Source organism: Pelodiscus sinensis, chromosome 3 (genome assembly GCF_052426305.1).
Source record: "Pelodiscus sinensis isolate ZL-2025 chromosome 3, ASM5242630v1, whole genome shotgun sequence".
NCBI classification, from domain to species: Eukaryota; Metazoa; Chordata; order Testudines; family Trionychidae; genus Pelodiscus; species Pelodiscus sinensis.
This window is the reverse complement of record NC_143054.1, coordinates 62,254,400-62,272,822: the sequence shown is the minus strand read 5'-3', so window position 1 is coordinate 62,272,822 and position 18,423 is coordinate 62,254,400. Positions and strand designations below refer to the sequence as shown.

Genomic DNA, 18,423 nt, shown 5'->3' with positions numbered 1-18,423 from the left:
CAAGGCATCTGGGTGATCAGGCCAGGTGTTCACACGATGCAATTCCCCACTCAGAGGGGGTTCGGCTGCCTGTTTTATTGCCCGGTCACTTGTCACCTCATTGGCTGATCTTTGCCGCAGTGGGTGGAGTAAGCAGGCCTGACCACGAGTCATCCCATTGGCTGATCTTTACTGCAGTGGATGGAGCGAGCAGGGGAAGATAAATATTCTGCATGCCCTTATATGGAAAGCGCTCTGCCTCACAGACAGAGCCCCCTATACCAGCCCTTGAGGTGTAACAGGCTATGGCTCACCTGCGACGGGCAGCCATTTTTGTTGTTCTGTCTCGGACAAAGTGATGATATTTTAAATTGTTTATGTGCATATTATTTGGAAAGCTTTGACTGTTAAAGTGGAAATAGAAAAGTTTCCATTTCCTTTTTAATTATGTAAAATCATGTGATTGCCACTAGAATTAGTAATGTTCTTTATATCATTTGGTTTCTTTTTGAAAAGTATTATGTGACTAGATAGGGAAATAGTTTGAAATTGTCTGGTTTTAAATAGTATATTGCTAAGGGAAAATGGCACATAATAAAAATGTCAATTATTAAGTAATATTATACTATTTTTATCAGAAGTATTGTAGTTCAAGAGTTCCTTTCAATAAAGCACGGCAAAGATGGGACTAACACTATTTGGTTTTCAAGATAGGCCAGGTCTACTCTGTACATTTATATCTGTGTAAATATGTAACTCTGGGGTGTGAAAAATCCATGCTGCTGAGCAATGCAGTTGTACTAACTTAACCTATGGTGTAGAGCAGTGGTTCTCAGCCTTTCCAGACTATTATACCCCTTTCAAGAGTTGGATTTGTCTTGTGTATCCCTATATTTCATGACACTTAAACTACTTGCCTACAAAATCAGACACACAAATACACAAAAATAGTATATAGCATACTATTACTGAAAAATTGCTTATTTTCTCATTTTGTCTGATTGAAATTTTAATTTGTATTGACTTTACTAGTGCTTATTGTAGTAAGCAAATATCTAGATGTGTTGCTGTACCCCTGGAAGACTTCTGTGTATCCCCACAGGTACATATACTCCTGGTTGAGAACCACTGGCCTAGAGAGCACTGTGTCAACAGGAGGGCTTCTGTGGTGGACTTTGCTACTGCCTCTTGCAGAGATGAATTTAATTATACCAGTAGGGGGAAAACATCACACATTGATTTATTTATTTTTTTTGTATTTTTCTTTTACTTAATGTGAATTTAAACCTAAAAGGAGAGAGCAGTTTTCCAATAGCACTTACCTTGTTTTATCTTCCTTCCCTTTTTCATTTCCTTTATTTTTGTTATAATTTTGACACTATAATTTAGATCATTGAGATTAATGTTGTCACTGAGGTGTAAATTAAGTTTGTTGCCCGCGTGGCAAGGCAAATATGGGCAACCTCATGCAAAGAAGATAATTTCAAAGCTTATTTACACCATTCTGTGTGTTTTTGGAGGTAATTCCTTTTTTATTAAAGTGGAAATGAATAGAAAATTCCACCAAAGTAAGCATGTTTAATATGTTTTCACCTACTTTTTTTGTTTAAGAATGTGAGCTCTAAAGAAGTGGGACTATGCCTGGTTTTTGTTTGTACAGTGTGGGGGCACTATAGATAATGATAGAAGACTTTCATAGTTTAGAGAAAAACAGAATCTAGCAATTGATAACATTAGCATTCATGTGCTGGAAATTTTGCTATTTTAATGAGACGGAAAAGCATAAAACATAAAAATTCAGTGATTTGAATTTTCATACATTTAACATTTTTACATTATTTGTACGTGTGTTCATCTTATTAACATTGTAAGATTCCTACTAGCCGAGTGTTTAATATTTTTATTGATTGTTCCTCTATAACTTGGATATAATAGAAAAATGAAACAAATGTGTGTTTTGGTGATAACCCACTGTTTTACTTCAAAAGTAATTTGCTTCTCTCTTGATAATGAATGTGCTCATCTCTAATGAACTGTTTTGTCATTCACAATCGTTAAGTAGCTGTATTTGTGCCTATTAGTGTGTAAGTAATGAAGTTATTTACTGAGCAGCTGTCAAAATAATTTAGTGGCTGCTGCTGGCAGAACCGCTTAAAGACCCCCATAAAGCAGAAAGTTTCCCAAGGTCTGCCTTTTTAAACAGGATGCCATCTAATTAAGATATCTATTACTTATGGTTTGGTAATAGACATTTAAAACTTTGTTGAGTAGATAAAGAATAATTTGGGAATGTAATTAGACTAGCTATCCATAGTTAGAGCAATAAACAGAAACTTAATCTTCATCTTCCATTCTATGTTTGCCATGTATTATAGCAATTTTAGAAATATTAGCATACTGAAATATTCAGGACACAACTTGTGTTTTTTGTGTATGTGTGAACAAAGAATATAGCTATTTTCTAACAATCAGTTTTATCTATGTTCCTATTACTGGTAGATTTTGAAATATACCGAATGGCAAAAGATGGAGATCAAAACACCTTCTTTCCATTAATGTAAAATATTTTACTTAATTGTATACTGAATTACACAGTTTAATTGCAGAAGCTCTTAATATATTGCAGTGACCTTCAGGTTGTACAACAACAGATGAGACTCCAAAATAAACAGGAGTAGTTGTGCTTTGTGTACCAAATATATGTTTTTGGTTTTAAAGTCTTTTGCACCAGGAACGTTGTTATATTTTACTCAGATAATTCTCAAATAGCCATGTTCAGTGTCTTCTATATTATTTTTGAGGGTAACGTATTAAATGGCGTAAGTTCTATTATTACCTATTTTATTTATTTCCATTGTGTACATTTTGATAACTCTGATCAATATTGTTGTATTTTGGTGCAGTCGTGCAGGCCATCCTTAGGAATTATGGGGCCCTATAAAACTGCTATTAAATTGGTGCCTATATGCCTGATGGCAGGTGGGGGAAGGGGGGAATGATGATTTTTTTTGAGATTTGATTATTTTTTTTAGCAACATGCTAATGAAATATTTTTAAAATTTATTTTAAAAATAAGATCCTGTAGACCTTTCTCAAAGTGGTCCGAGAAACCTGTTAACTGGCTTCACCAGGTTTTTTTATTTACTGGCGCTGTGGCCAAGGAGCATCACGGCTCCTGTTAGCTCCGTTTTGCAGCCAAGGGGAGCTGTGGGAAGCAGCAGCCCAGCCTGCACTACTTTGAGAAACACTGCTGAAGACTAACACAGTAAATTCACCAACTGACAGTTCATACCTGAAATTGGCCAATGCCTGTTAAATAGCTTCTATTGCCACTTGCATGGCTCTTTCATAGGTTCCATGTTCTGCTAATAGATTAGGCAGATTTTTTTCACTTTGAAGTTAACTAGATCCTCTCCAGAGGAAGCAGAGCCACATAACAGGGATAGGAAGAGGCAAGTGGATGGACGCTAAGTCCCACTTGTACCCCAGATTTTTGGGTGCCTCTAGCCAAGCTGCATGCTTTTATGGGAGCTGAGAGCAATAGAGGTTGGGATTCAGAGGGGAGAAGAGATCTCAACTAGGAAGGAGCAGCTAGGGTACTACTCTCTTTCTGTCTCCCCCTCGCTCCCTCATTGTGAGAGAGGTAGCTGCTTCTATCTTTTTTTCTGCCTTCTCTTCCCTGCAGGACAAGGAAAAGGGAGGGAGTGGAATTATATGCTGCATCTGGGCACTAGAGCCTATTCTGCCCACTGCTGCTTCTGCTGAAGGTGGTAATAGAGCTGGATGATTGGCTGCTGCCTGAAGGGGAGGGAGGTTGCTATAGCTTACTGCATACAGGCCTATTTCATCACACCCTTAAACTATTGTGTGTGAAGTTCTCTAATACTTGGGGGAATCAGCTGATCACCAATTTTGGGGTCTGGAAAGGATTGTTATCATATGGCAAAACTGGTAAACTGCTAGTTTTGAAGGTTTAAATGACATTTATTGCACTTGTAACTTTGACATGTCCTGGTGCAGTTTGTGGGCAAGTAGGTGTTTATCCTGTAACCTAAGAGACTGTCTAGGCATTGGTCCAGGGCACAGCAATACCTGATAAGAAGGTATGTCTCCTGTCTTGCCCATCTTTGGCTCCCCTCATCTTATCTCTTTTACTTCCTATTGTAGGAGGGCAATGAATTAGGATTTTGTTTTCAAGCCTGAGAATGTAGAGGGGCCTTCATATTCATCTTGAGGTAAAATCTACTGAGGCCATTGGTGCCAGTTGAGATCTGTCTGAACAAATCTCGAGGAAGACTCCAGTATATTGTGGAATCCGGTGTCTCCTAATGCTCCCACTTAGATGACATCTCCAGGCTTTTATGCCAGCCATGATTGCTCAACAGGTTTGACTAGGTTTCTCTATTTGCAAAAATTCTGTGTAGGCATTGTGGCCAAAATTCTGTGTAGGCAAAGTGGCCCAAAACAGCCTTTTCAAAACAAACTATTGTTTAATCTCAACTCTACAAACACAGCGTAACAAGGCGAAAGGATTTAAAGCACACTGAAAAATCTACATATATATTTGTCTTACCTATAGGCTTCATTAGGCCAAGTTTATTCCAGAGCTCTTTGGGGACTGGGGCTTCAGTCTGCTCCTCAACAGTCTCTGTCTTTCTCTCTGTCTTGACCTTCAGTGCCATCTTTGTATCCACCAAAATACTTTTGTTCCAGTTTTTCTCTGTTGACTAAGAGGGGATATGATAGAGGTCTATAAAATCATGACGGGTGAGGAAAAAAGTAAATAAGGAACAGTTATTTACTTGTTCCCATAACACAAGAACTAGGGGTCATCAAATGAAATTAATAAGTAGCAGGTTAAAAAAACAAACAAAAGGAAACCTTTCTTCCCAATTTTCTGGATGGAGACAAACTTCAGCAGAAAGGATTGAAAAAAGTGATACACACACAACATTTGGGTTTGTTATGAAGAACAGAAAATAATGCTGAACTGAAGAAAATAGGAATATTATGTATTTTGGTGTGCTCTATCGCAAAACATGCTTTTCATTTAACGGTCATGGCATTCATAACCATTTTAATAAAGTATTTACACTTACAAAGGTTTGGTCCACTTCCTTGGTATACTTTTAAACACTAATATAGAATAGATTGCACTACAGGAACCTAAAGGATTAGCTTGTCTCTTCCTTATAGGTGCAATGGATAGGAAACTCAGAGGTGTAGCTGAGTTAATTCTGTAACTTGAAAAATGAGTAATTCTGTGCACCTTAGAGACTAACAAAAATATATAGTATCATGAGTTTTTGTGGGCAAAACACACTTCTTTAGATGAGAGGAGGAAAAAAAGGGGGACCCTCAGAGTAAGAAGGAAGAGGGAGAAGGAAAAAACAGCACAGGCTGCACCTCTAAAATCTGGGATTCTCTGGTCCAGCAACATCTGTGGTTTGATATGACCAGTCTTATTAATCAGCTGGGTGGTGGGGGAGAGGTAGGGAGGGACCGGCAGCAGGGGGCCTGAAATGACCTCCCCTGGTCTGGAAGAATCCCTCATATGGGACCAGTCAGTTCCTGAGGGTGCTGGATGAGGGAGGTCTATCCAACCAGTACCTGTCAATTGTAGTGCCAGTGCTAATGAGGCTAATTGAGTGGGCTGATAGTGTCTCATACTTAACTTTTTATATCAATGGAGTGTTGAATGTAAGGAAAGATGGTTTTATAATAGGTCATCCAGTTCAAGTCTTTGTTCAGGCCAAGGGAAATAATATCAAATTTGCATATGAAGGTCAATTCGGCACACTTTCTGTAGCTGGCTTGTGAAATTCCTATATCGAAGAACAGCTACTTTTAAATCATTAATGCAGGGGTGGGTAAAAAGGCTTCGGCAGGCAGGATCCCACCCACCAAGCAGGTTGATCTGGCCTGCGGAGGCCCTGCTTCTCCCCTGCCCCCAGGCCAATAGGCCCTGGGGGTGGGTGAGTGCACGAAGCTTCCTCCTGCCCTGCCAGGAGCATGCAGCGCTTTGAAGCACCACGTGTTCCTCGCAGGGCGGGAGGGGATGTCACGCCCTTCCCTGCCCCCAAGCCTTGATTGGCCTGTGGGTGGGAAGAGCATGTGAAGTTTCCTCCGCCCTTCCCCCTGCTCTGCGAGAAGTGCATAGCACTTCCAAGTGCCGTACGCTCGCACAGGGCAGGGACAGGGGCGGGGCGAAGGACGTTTCATCCAGCTCCCCTGTCCCCAGGTTCTGATTGACCTGAGGCAGGGGGGGCACGTGAAGCCGCCTCCTACCCTGCGAGGAGTGCGTGACACTTTGAAGTGGCCCCTGGCCAAAAATTATTGCCTGCCCCTGCATTAATGAGTGCCAGGTAGCTTAAAATGTTCCCCTATAGGTTTCTGTGTTTTACCATTTCTAATACCTGATTTGTGTTAATTAATCCTTTGTCATAGAAACTGTCCAGTTTGGCCAATGTACATGGCAGAGGGGCATTGCTGGCGCTTGATGGCATATATCACATTAGAGGATGTGCAGTTGAATGAGCCTGTCATGTTTTGGCATATGTGGTTAGGTTCTGTGACGGTGTTGCTTATTTAGATGTGTTGACAGAATAGGCAATGGGATTTTTTGCAGGTTCCTGGGATGAGGTTTACCTGGGTGGTCGACAAATACCTTTGATGTCGGCAGGGGAGCCTCAAGACTATCGCACTGAGCCGACAAACAGCTGATCAGCTGTTTGTCGGCTCAGTGTGGCAGCCATGTAAATTTAAATGAAGCGGCGATTATTTAAATTGCCGCTTCATTTTACTGTGTCGGGTAGCCTAATCTACATGCCTCTGGCGACAGAGGCATGTAGTCTAGATGTACCCCAAGTGGTGACTGGGAGACACTGCTAAATTGAACTGAAGTTCTCTCAACTGGGGTTTTTAAGGTTGTTATTGCAGGCAGCATGGAGAAATTAATAAAGTTACCTCTGTTACTCTATATTCAACTTATGAGTGAAAATATTTAGGGTTATGAGAAAAGTTTGAACTTTGTTACATTGGAAAATGTTTAAAATTTTTAAAGACGTCATAGTGAGTACCTCCCATTATCATAAGTTATTAGTCACAGGCAAGATGAGTCAACTTTGAAGCACTAGTAATCCCAGTCTATATTGTCCCTCAGGGAAATATAAAAATACACATAACTCCCTTTGAGTCTGTCCAATTTTGTGGGAGTCTGAGTTCAGTTTGTACAGTGCATTAAATTCTAAATTTCAGAATATGTGTTTACAATGAAGGCTTCCAAACTAGGCTGGGCTCAATTTATATACAGAACAATTCTAGGAGCTTGGTTCTGCCCTTTCTTTGTTGTTGTAGTTGCTGCTACTGCTATTTGTAAGCTTCTAATTAGAAAACAGCTTATATATGCATGCTAAAAGGCTAGCAGAATTTATATTGTGTATTTTCATCCACTCTTTATTAAAAGCACATGTGTCCATGATTGGATTTTTCCTTTCATATCCTGGCAAGATATGGTCATTATTAACAATTACTTCTACCACTCATTTAGTACTTCTTAATTTGAATGTCCTCCATGCACCATTTTTATGCCCTTTTCTTTCCCAAGTCTTGTTCCTAATCACTTTTCTGCCAGAGTTGACACGCTATAGATCAATATAAAAAATGTCTTATGCTGCTTATCAGTTTCATGCAAAATCTTAATCTGACATTCCAAATTAGCCAGTAAATATGCTGACATGATTAAGAAAACATGTAAACCAGATTTCCCCCCCAGCCCTTTTGTGGCAGCTCAAAGGGCCAAGAAAACAAAGCCATTTCCTATCCTGCATTGTAGGGTGTCCGCGGTCGTGGTAGAGACGTCATAGGAAGGGTCACTGCAAGAGAACTACTGCTCTGAGGCAATTCCTGATACTGATGGATGATCCTTTAAGAATGGAGCTCAATGGAAATTTTCTGACAGATGTTTTGTGAAAAAGTGCCAGTTTGTTAAACCTGAAATGTCCCAAAACACAAGTTGGAATTCTTCAATCTTTTGTTAAATCGCAGGCAGGATTCTGTACCTGATTCCCTGCTAGGTTACCTCTTAACTTCTGGAGACCTCAGCGCTTCCAGCTATAAGTTTGTTAGTTTGAGTCTGTAGCTGTCAATTCCAGAAAGTATATTTTATATCAAACACACCATGTGTCAGAGGATTTCAAGTTCATAATAATGAAAAAAAAATGGTTTTGGACAGACTTGGGATGAAATTAAATTTTGTAGTCTTGAAGATTTTCATGAACCCCAAAGCCTAAATTTTGGTCAATTCTTCTTGGGAGCCATAGGCAGTGGAGGTAATTACAGGCAGTCCCCGGGTTACGTACAAGATAGGGACTGTAGGTTTGTTATTAAGTTGAATCTGTATGTAAGTTGGAACTGGCATCCAGATTCAGCCACTGCTGAAACTGATCAGTTTCAACAGCGGCTGAATCTGGACACCAGTTCTGACTTACATGCAGATTCAACTTAAGAACCCCAGGCGTCCCCAAGTCAGCTGCTGCTGAAACTGATCAGCAGCTGATTCCAGGAAGCCCAGGGCAGAACAACTCTGCCTCGGGCTTCCTGTAGTCAGCCGCTGGTCAGTTTCAGCAGCGGCTGACTTGGGGACACCTGGGGCAGAGCAGCTCGGGTGCTGCTGGGTTGGTCCAGTAGCGCAGCCGCTCCTCGGCGCTACTGGACCAACCCAGCAGCACCCCAGCTGCTCTGCCCCAGGTGTCCTGATTCAGCCGCTGCTGAAACTGATCAGCAGCAGCTGAATCAGGACTCCTGGGGCAGAGCAGCTGGGGTGCTGTCAGGTTGGTCCAGTAGCGCCAAGGAGCGATGCTGCGGGACCAACCGGCAGCGCCCCACCTGCTCTACCACAGGCCCCGGGCTTTGCTCCACGTCTCCCTGGTCTGCTGGGGGGGGCACTGGCTGCGTCCTCCCCCAGCAGACCAGGGAGACGCGGAGCAAAGCGGCGGAGGACCCGGGATGGACCGCGGCGCTTCCAGATCAGCGCCATGGGTCCGGCCCCGGGTCCTCCGCCGCTTTGCTCAGCGTCTCCCTGGTCTGCAGACCAGGGAGACGCTGAACAAAGCGGCGGAGGACCCGGGGCCGGACCCGCGGCGCCTCCAGCTGATCTGGAAGCGCCGCAGGTCTGGCCCCGGGTCCTCCGCCGCTTTGCTCCCCATCTCCCTGGTCTGATGGCTCCCCCAGCAGACCAGGGAGACGGGGAGCAGCTTTTCTCGCCCCGGAGGAGGCGGACGGCGGGACCAGGCGTCCCACCGCTCCAGTCCTCCGGGGCGAGAAAATCCCCGTTCGTAACTGCGGATCCGACATAAGTCGGATCCGCGTAACTCGGGGACTGCCTGTAATTGCAGCCCCCAGACTGATTAAAAATATTCTGGGACTCAACCAGCACAAATTGGTTTTAGGATCACAGATCTATATACCCTGTTTGGTTTTGCCTCCTTCAGCTGTAACCAATAATTATTGGGCACAGCAGAATATATGGCTCTGTATAAGAATTCTGCCATAACTTTATCACATGTTGACTTACCAAGGTGATAAGACGGGTACAAATGTTCCTTGTTCACTTCAGCTTCATTTCACCTGCCCTTCATGTTCCACTTTCTTCCCGTTCTTTATTGCCCTCGTTTCAGTGTTTTCTCCCCCTTCCTTTGACTTTCAACTTAGTTAAGCCTTTCCCACAGAACCCCACCTGAGAAATTAATAAAACAAATCAAAACTCTAAATTAAGACATCAAAAGTAGTAGTTTGATTTTTATGTTACAGCCTAGCCTTCCCTCTTGATGTTTTGTCTTGTCTACAGTGCATGCTTTTCAGGGCAGGGACTTCTTTGTGTTCTGTGTTTGTACAGTGTCTAGCAGTGGAACCCCAATCTTGGTTGGTAGCCCTCCATGCTACTGGAATACGAAACATTTGCTTGTTGGTTGCTTTTATCTCATATCTATCGGTTAAAAGGAAGATATAGGACTAATCTGTCAAAATGATAGCCAGTAGGTATTGCATTGTTGTACTTGCACTTGCAGCACTTTGTGGCATATTTTTTATGGAAGTGGAAGGTATGCTATATTATTGCTCTTTCTCCTGTCACTTTACAGCTGAGCAGACATTCAAGAGCCAAAAGTAAAAACTGTGTTTCACTGATGACCCTGTGTTTCACTGATGAGGCATAGTACGAAGCATAAAAAGCTGCTGACAAATTTCACACTCTCATACAAGTAATTTCCATTTGTTGCTGAAGGCTGCATTGATAGTACCGCGGTTCTTCAGGTTGTCTGCGACATCCCATTGTAAGACACAGTTGCTTATAACTCTGCCAAACTTTGACTGTTCTGGCTGGGTGTCTATCTCACCCAGAAAGTTTCCAGCCAAAATAATTCATCTATGTCTGAGAACTAAGCTGGCGGGAAATATTTTCAAATTTTAAAACATTCTGGGGACCTTTTCTTTGGAAAGTTCTGGCTCTCTCATGGACTGGAGGTGGGAGTTGAAATTTGGCAGGGTGTCAGAGATTGTGCTTTGAAAATCTGCTCAAATTTACTCAACTTATAAATCTTTCAAAAATCACAGTTTGCACACATACTCACGTTGCCTGATCTAAGATTACATTTTAATTTCTAATTGCCATCTTTAGGGTTGACAAGTTCTTTGTCCCAGGATCAGGCCTATTCTATGGTTGGGAACCCTGATGTGCATAGTTGCAACACTATAGGAACTCTTGTATATTTACAAATATAGTTTATTAATACAGCTAGCACAGTCACGAACACCCCAGTTTCATAAGATAGGGAATGTACATCCATATTTCCATACCATATACTTACATCATTCCTTCTAGAACAGGCATGTCAAACTTGAAGCCTGCTGAGAGCCACATAAACGCAAACTGATAGCTTTCAGGGCCACCAAATAAAATGTACATTCTCAATAAAAATCCTACCCAGTGAGCAAATAATTGTTATGGAAATTTGTATTTGCTTCACAGGTGAGTAATGCAGAACTAATCAGGGAGAAGATCTTATTGTACAAATGAGCCTCCAACCCCCACTCAGTGCTCCATTGATTCTGACCCCACTTTATGGGGCTCATTGAGCTCTTGTGGGGAAGGAGAAAGTGGAATGGGGATATGTGCACTATTGGTCCACAGGGCAGTAAAGGTCACCAAATAACTGGCTAATCAGATGATGCTGGCTTTCCTCTTTGTTTCTACCTGCTACATTTAATTAAGAAGGCTGAAATATATCCTTTCCTAATACAATTTTTTCATTTAAACAAATGCTGGAGTAGTCACAGGCAGGTTATGCAGTTGTGAATGGGTTGATACAAATCTCAATGGGAGCAAAGCACATATGGAGCTGCCCAAGGACCAACTCTGTGTCTTTCGGAAGTACCTGAAGTGATCAAAGCAGCCCTAATGAGGCCCAGGATCTTGCCATGGTATTTTGTTTACAACATAACTATATTTTGGTATTGGTTGTTAATGTGGGGATGCAGTGCTGACCAAACAACTGCCTGATGCATCAACTTCTACATTAAAAGTATGAAAAAATGGTTAAATAGCCAAAAAGTGTCCATGGCCTTTTGTTTGTTTTTAAATAGCATTTTCTGAGACACTGGGCTCTGTCCAAAAAGGTACCTTATACGGTGTGCTGAAGCGTTTTGTGCTGGTATCTTACGAAGCAAACTCTCAGGCTTCACTGTTGCTTGGTACTATTTATCTGGTATTACAGTTACATAGGGGAAAAAATTCTAATATTCCTTTCTCAGATGGGAGTATGAGGATAACTGGATGCAGGATGAAAAATCTCACTTTTTGTCAAACTAGCCAACATTTCAAGCACGGTTACAGTATGTGTGTTTTTCAGGTTGGTGAAGTCTCTGCTGGACTGAATAGTTAAGAGACCAGAGCACCTCTTAAGACACAAAAGGACTTGTCAAAATGCTTTCAGCTCTAGTAGTATGCTCTGGATATTCCTTATAGGTTATATAGTGTTATAATTACATTAATGTAACACTGATTTGACATCAGAATTAGGCCTTAAAATTAGCTGTTTGTGTAAGACAGTGTTAGAGAAGTGTGATTAGGGGAAGAGGATTCTGGAAAGTCCTAGAAAAGAAGGAGACAAGAAAATACGAGAGGAAGAAAAGGAGAGGGAAGACTGAATATAAAGCTATAGAGACAAGAAATAAAAAAGACCAAAGAAAATTGTCTCTCTAATACCATGGGTATCTTGGCAATCAGAGAAATGCCGCCTTCAGAAACAAGTAGAAAGAAGCAGCAAGAAAATAGAGAGAGAAAAAAATGTGGGGGCATGACTCCTATATTTACATTTTGGTCCCTATTTTTCATTGTTGTTTGGATGCTGTCCCACTTGGACAGTTTTCTAAAATGAACATGCCATACTTCTGCAAAGTTCCTTACAAATGTTTTAACAAAGTCATCTCTTATACAGCTATACTGCTTTTATTTCCCACTGTCAAGAAATCCATTCCAGTGAGACCTTGCTCCACGGATTTAGAAAGGTCACATTACCACTCTGGGCTGGAATCAAGCTCTTTAGAAAAACTAAACCGCTTTTTGCTTCATTTAACGCAAACATGTTAGGTCAGTTTAAGCCTAAAAGAAGGATGGCTGTATAGCTCTTTTGTTACACTTTTAATTGTTTTCTTTGGTGTGCTTATAATCAAGAGTAATTTTAAACTCCAGGATGCTATACCAAGCAATACTACGCTTTAGGTGATTTATAGAATGGACACAGTTATTTACAACTTTTTAAAGAATATGCTGAGCATCATCAAACAAACAAAACCTTATGAGTTAACACACTGCAATGCTAACTTACAAGCTGTAGATTTCTTCTCTGTCCCATTTTTTTATTGTGATGTCTTACATTGTGTGTCCTTGGTTGATTTTTGTATTTATTTAGAAATGCACCCAGTTTTGCTTGCTTTTCCTCTTTCTAGAATAAGAAAACAGAATGTGCTGTACTTTTCCTTTGGATAGGAGTTTTTGGACTTAAGCAATTTTGTCATGTCAATTGGATATATATACAGTATGTTCAAAGTACCACAAAGGTGTGGAATAGGTGCATATGTAAACTTTTGTTAATAGAAAGATGCATTTAGCTAACAGTGGAGACCTGTGGTGGAAGTACAGTCTACAAGAATATTGAAGAAAAATATAAATTAATTTTCAAACTAGAATAGCATGTCCTATATTGTATATTGATAGATCTTCCAAAACTCTTTAATAGAATAAAGCAGGAATATATGCACCTATATTTTGTATTTTTACTGGGACGGCAGGATTTTTCTGTTGACCCTATGTTAGCAATATTTAATAGTGGTTCCATGAATTAACTTGCATGGAACCATTTTAGATATACTGAGGCAATGAGGCTTGTTAATTTGACTCTGGATAAGGGAGTCTCTCTTTGAGCAGTGATAGAAATGTAGCCGTGTTAGTCTGGGGTAGTTGAAGCAAAATGCAGGACAATGTAGCACTTTAAAGACTAACAAGATGGTTTATTAGATGATGAGCTTTCGTGGGCCAGACCCACTTCCTCAGAGTCTAAGCTAGACAGTCATCTAGGAAGAATTCTGAGCAGCAAAGGCAGGGGATGGAAGGTTCATATAATGTTATGAACCTTATATTGATGAACTATCTTATTTATAAACAAGTGTATTAAAAAGATCAGAATAGTTTAAATGATATGACTTTATATCTCTTTACCATTCAACACTGATTTAAAAGAAAATACGTAGGGACACATAGTCAGTCCTCTGTAACTTGTAGTCTTCATTTTTGTCATTGTCTCTGTGGTTTTTAACTGAGAAGTCAATGAGTCTTCTACTGTTGTCTTGGTTTAAAGCTAGGGCATCAGCCATCATCTCACATGAGACATGAGACAATATTGTATTTCTTATATGCATATAACTGCCATTGGAGCTGAGTAAACTTAAACAACAAATGGTCTGGTAGCACTTTATGGACTAACAAAACATGTACATGGTATCATGAGCTTTCGTGGGCACAGCCCACTTCTTCAGACGATATCATCTACATGTTTCGTTAGCCTATTAAGTGCTACCAGATCACTTGTTTTTTTAAGTTTATCCTGTACAGACTAACTCGGCTACCCCTGAAGTATTGGAGCTGAGGTAATTTTGCATGCAAAAGGACTATAGGATGGTTTAAAAAAACCCCAATGTATTAGAGAATTAAATAATACTTGTAGCTCATTAGCATATATTTCATTATATTAGCTGTGCTACATAACAATTTTCAAGCATTCTGCTAAATTAAAATTAAACTACAGGATATTTACTCCTTCTAGTATCAGACCTAATCTAACCCTACAGGTTGGTGGATTAAAATAATAATAATAATGTAGGCAAATGCTCCTGCATTCTTATAATTTTTGTTTAATCTACAGCATTTCATGGATACTTATACTTTAGTTCATAAGAATTGGCCAATTATTTTTCAGTCTACCAAATATATATTGTAGATATACATGAAAAGTTCTTGTAGCATATACTACATATTAATTTTATTTTGTCGTTTGAGACAAATATCCTATAGCATGCATAATTTTAACTGTGTTTTCAATTCAGTCTTCTTATTAATAATGGCTTTATCTGTTTTAGCCATGGTATCAAATCCTGTATTTTTAAGTAAAACAAATGAGAGATTACATTTGAGTGGGTAAATCTGCAGTCCTTTTCCTTAACAAGTGCTGGGTCAGTTTTAAGAATAAAACCATTTCATAATAAATTACACTTTTTTTATTTACCTCATAGAAATGTTTGTCACAGGCTTTCATCTCTGAACAGCTTGTTATTGAAAGTTAAATTTTCTCCTGTGATTGTTTTTATGATATACAGGTATTTTAAAAATATATCTGCATGATTCAGAGTAAATTAAATAGACCTTTAAATAAATAATAAAATGTTTAAATTAATGTTCATATAATGTAGAAATATAAAATACCTTTATACATTTACTTGCAGAGGTCTTTTTATCACCATCCATGACCGGGGGCACATTGCTACAATGCTTAAATCGTGGCCTGAAGATGTCATCAGAGTAAGTTCCATTTCATAGAATCATACAATACTAGGACCGGAAGGGACCTCATGGCAGGACCAAATACAGTCTAGACCATCTCTGATAGACATTTATCTAACCTACTCTTAAATATCTCCAGAGATGGAGATTCCACAACCTCCCTGGGCAATTTATTCCAGTGTTTGACTACCCTGACAGTTAGGAACTTTTTCCTAATGTTCAACCTAAACCTCCCTTGCTGCAGTTTAAGCCCATGGCTTCTTGTCCTATCCTCAAAGGCCAAGATGAACAAGTTTTCTCCCTCCTCCTTATGACACCCTTTTAGATATCTGAAAACTGCTATCATGTCCCCCCTCAATCTTCTCTTTTCTAAACTAAACAAACCCAATTCTTTTAGCCTTCCTTCATAGGTCATGTTCTCTAGACCTTTAATCATTCTCGTTGCTCTTCTCTGGACCCTCTCCAATTTCTCCACATCCTTCTTGAAATGTGGTGCCCAGAATTGGACAATACTCCAACTGAGGCCTAACCAGCGCAGAGTAGAGTGGAAGAATGACTTCTCATGTCTTGCTCACAACACACCTGTTAATGCATCCCAGAATCATGTTTGCTTTTTTTTTTTTTTTTTTGCAACAGCGTTACACTGCTGATTCATATTCAGCTTGTGGTCCACTATAACATCTAGATCCTTTTCTGCCATACTCCTTCCTAGACAGTCGCTTCCTATTCTGTATGTGTGAAACTGATTGTTCCTTCCTAAGTGGAGCACTTTGCATTTGTCCTTATTAAACTTCATCCTGTTTACCTCAGACCATTTCTCCAATTTGTCCAGATCATTTTGAATTATGACCCTATCCTCCAGAGCAGTCGCAACCCCTCCCAGCTTGGTATCATCTGCAAACTTAATAAGCATACTTTCTATGCCAATATCTAAATCGTTGATGAAGATATTGAACAGAGCCAGTCCCAAAACTTTATTTGCATGGCAAAGTTGGTTTTGGTCGTATCTGTGCAACTCTGACTAAAATGTTTTGACTAGCTACCACTTTTAATTCAAATTAAATCATTATGATGGCATTAATTAATGGTTTCTTAAGTTATTGTTGCATCAAAGGCACTTCCAGTTGGAGCTTCTGAATGTTGAGCTTTTCAATCCGAGAACTTTCCAATTAAATTCAGCCTCATGTGATTTAAAGGTTATTGAATATAAGGACTGCTTTAATTATTTATTTATAACTGAAAGATCACTACATGTGGATCAATTAACTTCCAAATACGATATCTCTTAAGTATGGAAATCTTTATATCTCAGAATGAAAAAAAGATCTGCTAAGCATTTTATAAGCAAAGCAATTTCAGTTTTAATTGATTCTTAAAAGTTGTCTTTAAACTGTTTTTATTCTCTACCTGCTGCTGCTTGTCATGGAATAAAGTGTGAAAATTATTCATTCCTTTAAAACATCAAATAAACAATGTCTGTTCTGATCCTAAAAATACATGATAGTATAAGTGAGTCACATCTGTATCAATAACAATGGTTAGAAACTTTTTAGAAAATACAGTTTCATCCAAATTGTTGTTATAAACCAGGATTCTGTCCTTTTCTATTGTGCTTTCTCTTTTTTTCTTCACCATCTGAGATAATGGCGCTTGCCCATCTTTGTAAAGCACTTTGAGATCTGCAGATCAAAGTACCTCTGTAAGTAATAGGTGGTGGGAGGTAATTTTATTTTATTGTTTTGTATCCTAGTTTACTTTGTCTCAAATTGTTGTTGTTGGTTAAACAGGAATGTCCAGGTACTCATACAGGTAACTATTTTTTTCACTCTATATTTAATTTTGGAGAGTACCTACTTTTTGTCTTTGAGCCCTTAAATTGTGCAGCTGAAGTCAATAAATGTTAATATCCAGTAAACAAATAAGTGTTTTTATACCATTTAAAGCTGTCTAGAGCAACTTTAATAGCTGTTTTTTTTTTTAAAAAAACACACATGGAAATAACTTAGTAAGGTAACATTTGAGTGGTCCAAATATCCACATAAACAGTATGTTTATGCGATACACAGTGATCATTAACCTATGTCTTTTATTTAAATTTACAAGATCAGATTTGGTTACAGTGTAATAAACAATAATTGAAATTTACAGATGCTCAAGTTATCCATTTTAGTGTAATACATTAATTTCTACTGCTTAGTCTACCTTTCCTTGTGAATGTGAGTTTTACCGGAAACAGAATAAATGTGCTGACTTGGAGTACTCTAGAATTACTTTGCAACAGATTTTTCCATATGTGATCTTTAAGGTTTCTTTTAAATAGTTCTATAACAGCAACATTGTGTGGAGATTTTACCACAGCATGCAGCTTTTAATCTTGCATTGACTTGTGGAATGCAGACAAAGTTGTCTTTTCCATTTTCAGCATTTGTGTTGACACATTTTTAATTTTCTGCTTGTTTTATGTAACTGCCATGTACATGTGTACTTTATATGGAAACACACAAATAGTATCTGAATATGGAGAAGCTGAAAGGTTTTAGCAAGGACAGATATACTATAGTCTTGTTTGCAATTAAAGTGCTGTGATAGAAACTATTAAAATCAACATTTGCTAAGCATTACTAGAGTCAACACAGATATCTTTTATAAAAACAGTGCACGAGAATACTGTTAGGTGTGTTTTATATATATCTCAACCTTATCTATTACAAACATAAAAGTGAGAAAATGAAAAATAAAGATATTTCACAATACCTATAATCTGTTTCTGCACCCAAAGAAAGACAATTAACCACTAGACCAGACAACAAACCTCAACTTTAATGGCCTCATCAGGGCTCCCGGGCTCCCAGGCTCCCAACATCCCCTGTTCCTTTAATTGCCCTAATAGCACTACAAACAGACTGGACTCCTCCATCCAGCTTCATGATCTTTTTTGAACTCTAATATTCTCTAGAGTTGGTTGTTTCTGATGTATTATTTTAAGCCTCTAGGGGATTAACCCCTGGGCTACAGCAGCAATATTTATAGAGGCTTAGGACTCTACACTACAGCGTTATTTCAAAATATCTTAATTCGAAATAAAATATTTCGAAATAATGCCTCTACACACAAAATGCAATTCAAAATAGCATTTTGCTATTTTGAAATAGTGCATCCACACTGAGTGGACACTGATTCACATTTAAGGCCATCCGGAACCAGGTCAGGCAGGGCATCGGGTCAAAACTTACTGTGTGAGGCTGCTGCCTAAGGCTATCTGAGGTCTGTGCTTACAGGGAAACCCCGGGCAGCCGGTTCTCAGGTGTCCCTGCTTGCTTGCCTACCTCAAT

General features: G+C 39.4%; 1 protein-coding gene across 1 annotated transcript in view; it reads left to right on the top strand.

Moving 5' to 3' along the window:
* Nucleotides 1–18,423, top strand: part of ME1 (malic enzyme 1) — a 227,456-nt gene that overhangs the window by 87,523 nt on the left and 121,510 nt on the right. Inside the window, exon 4 of the mRNA XM_075923820.2 lies at nucleotides 15,034–15,109. Coding sequence (XP_075779935.2) covers nucleotides 15,034–15,109 — 76 coding nt within the window. The remainder of the gene's footprint in view (nucleotides 1–15,033; nucleotides 15,110–18,423) is intronic.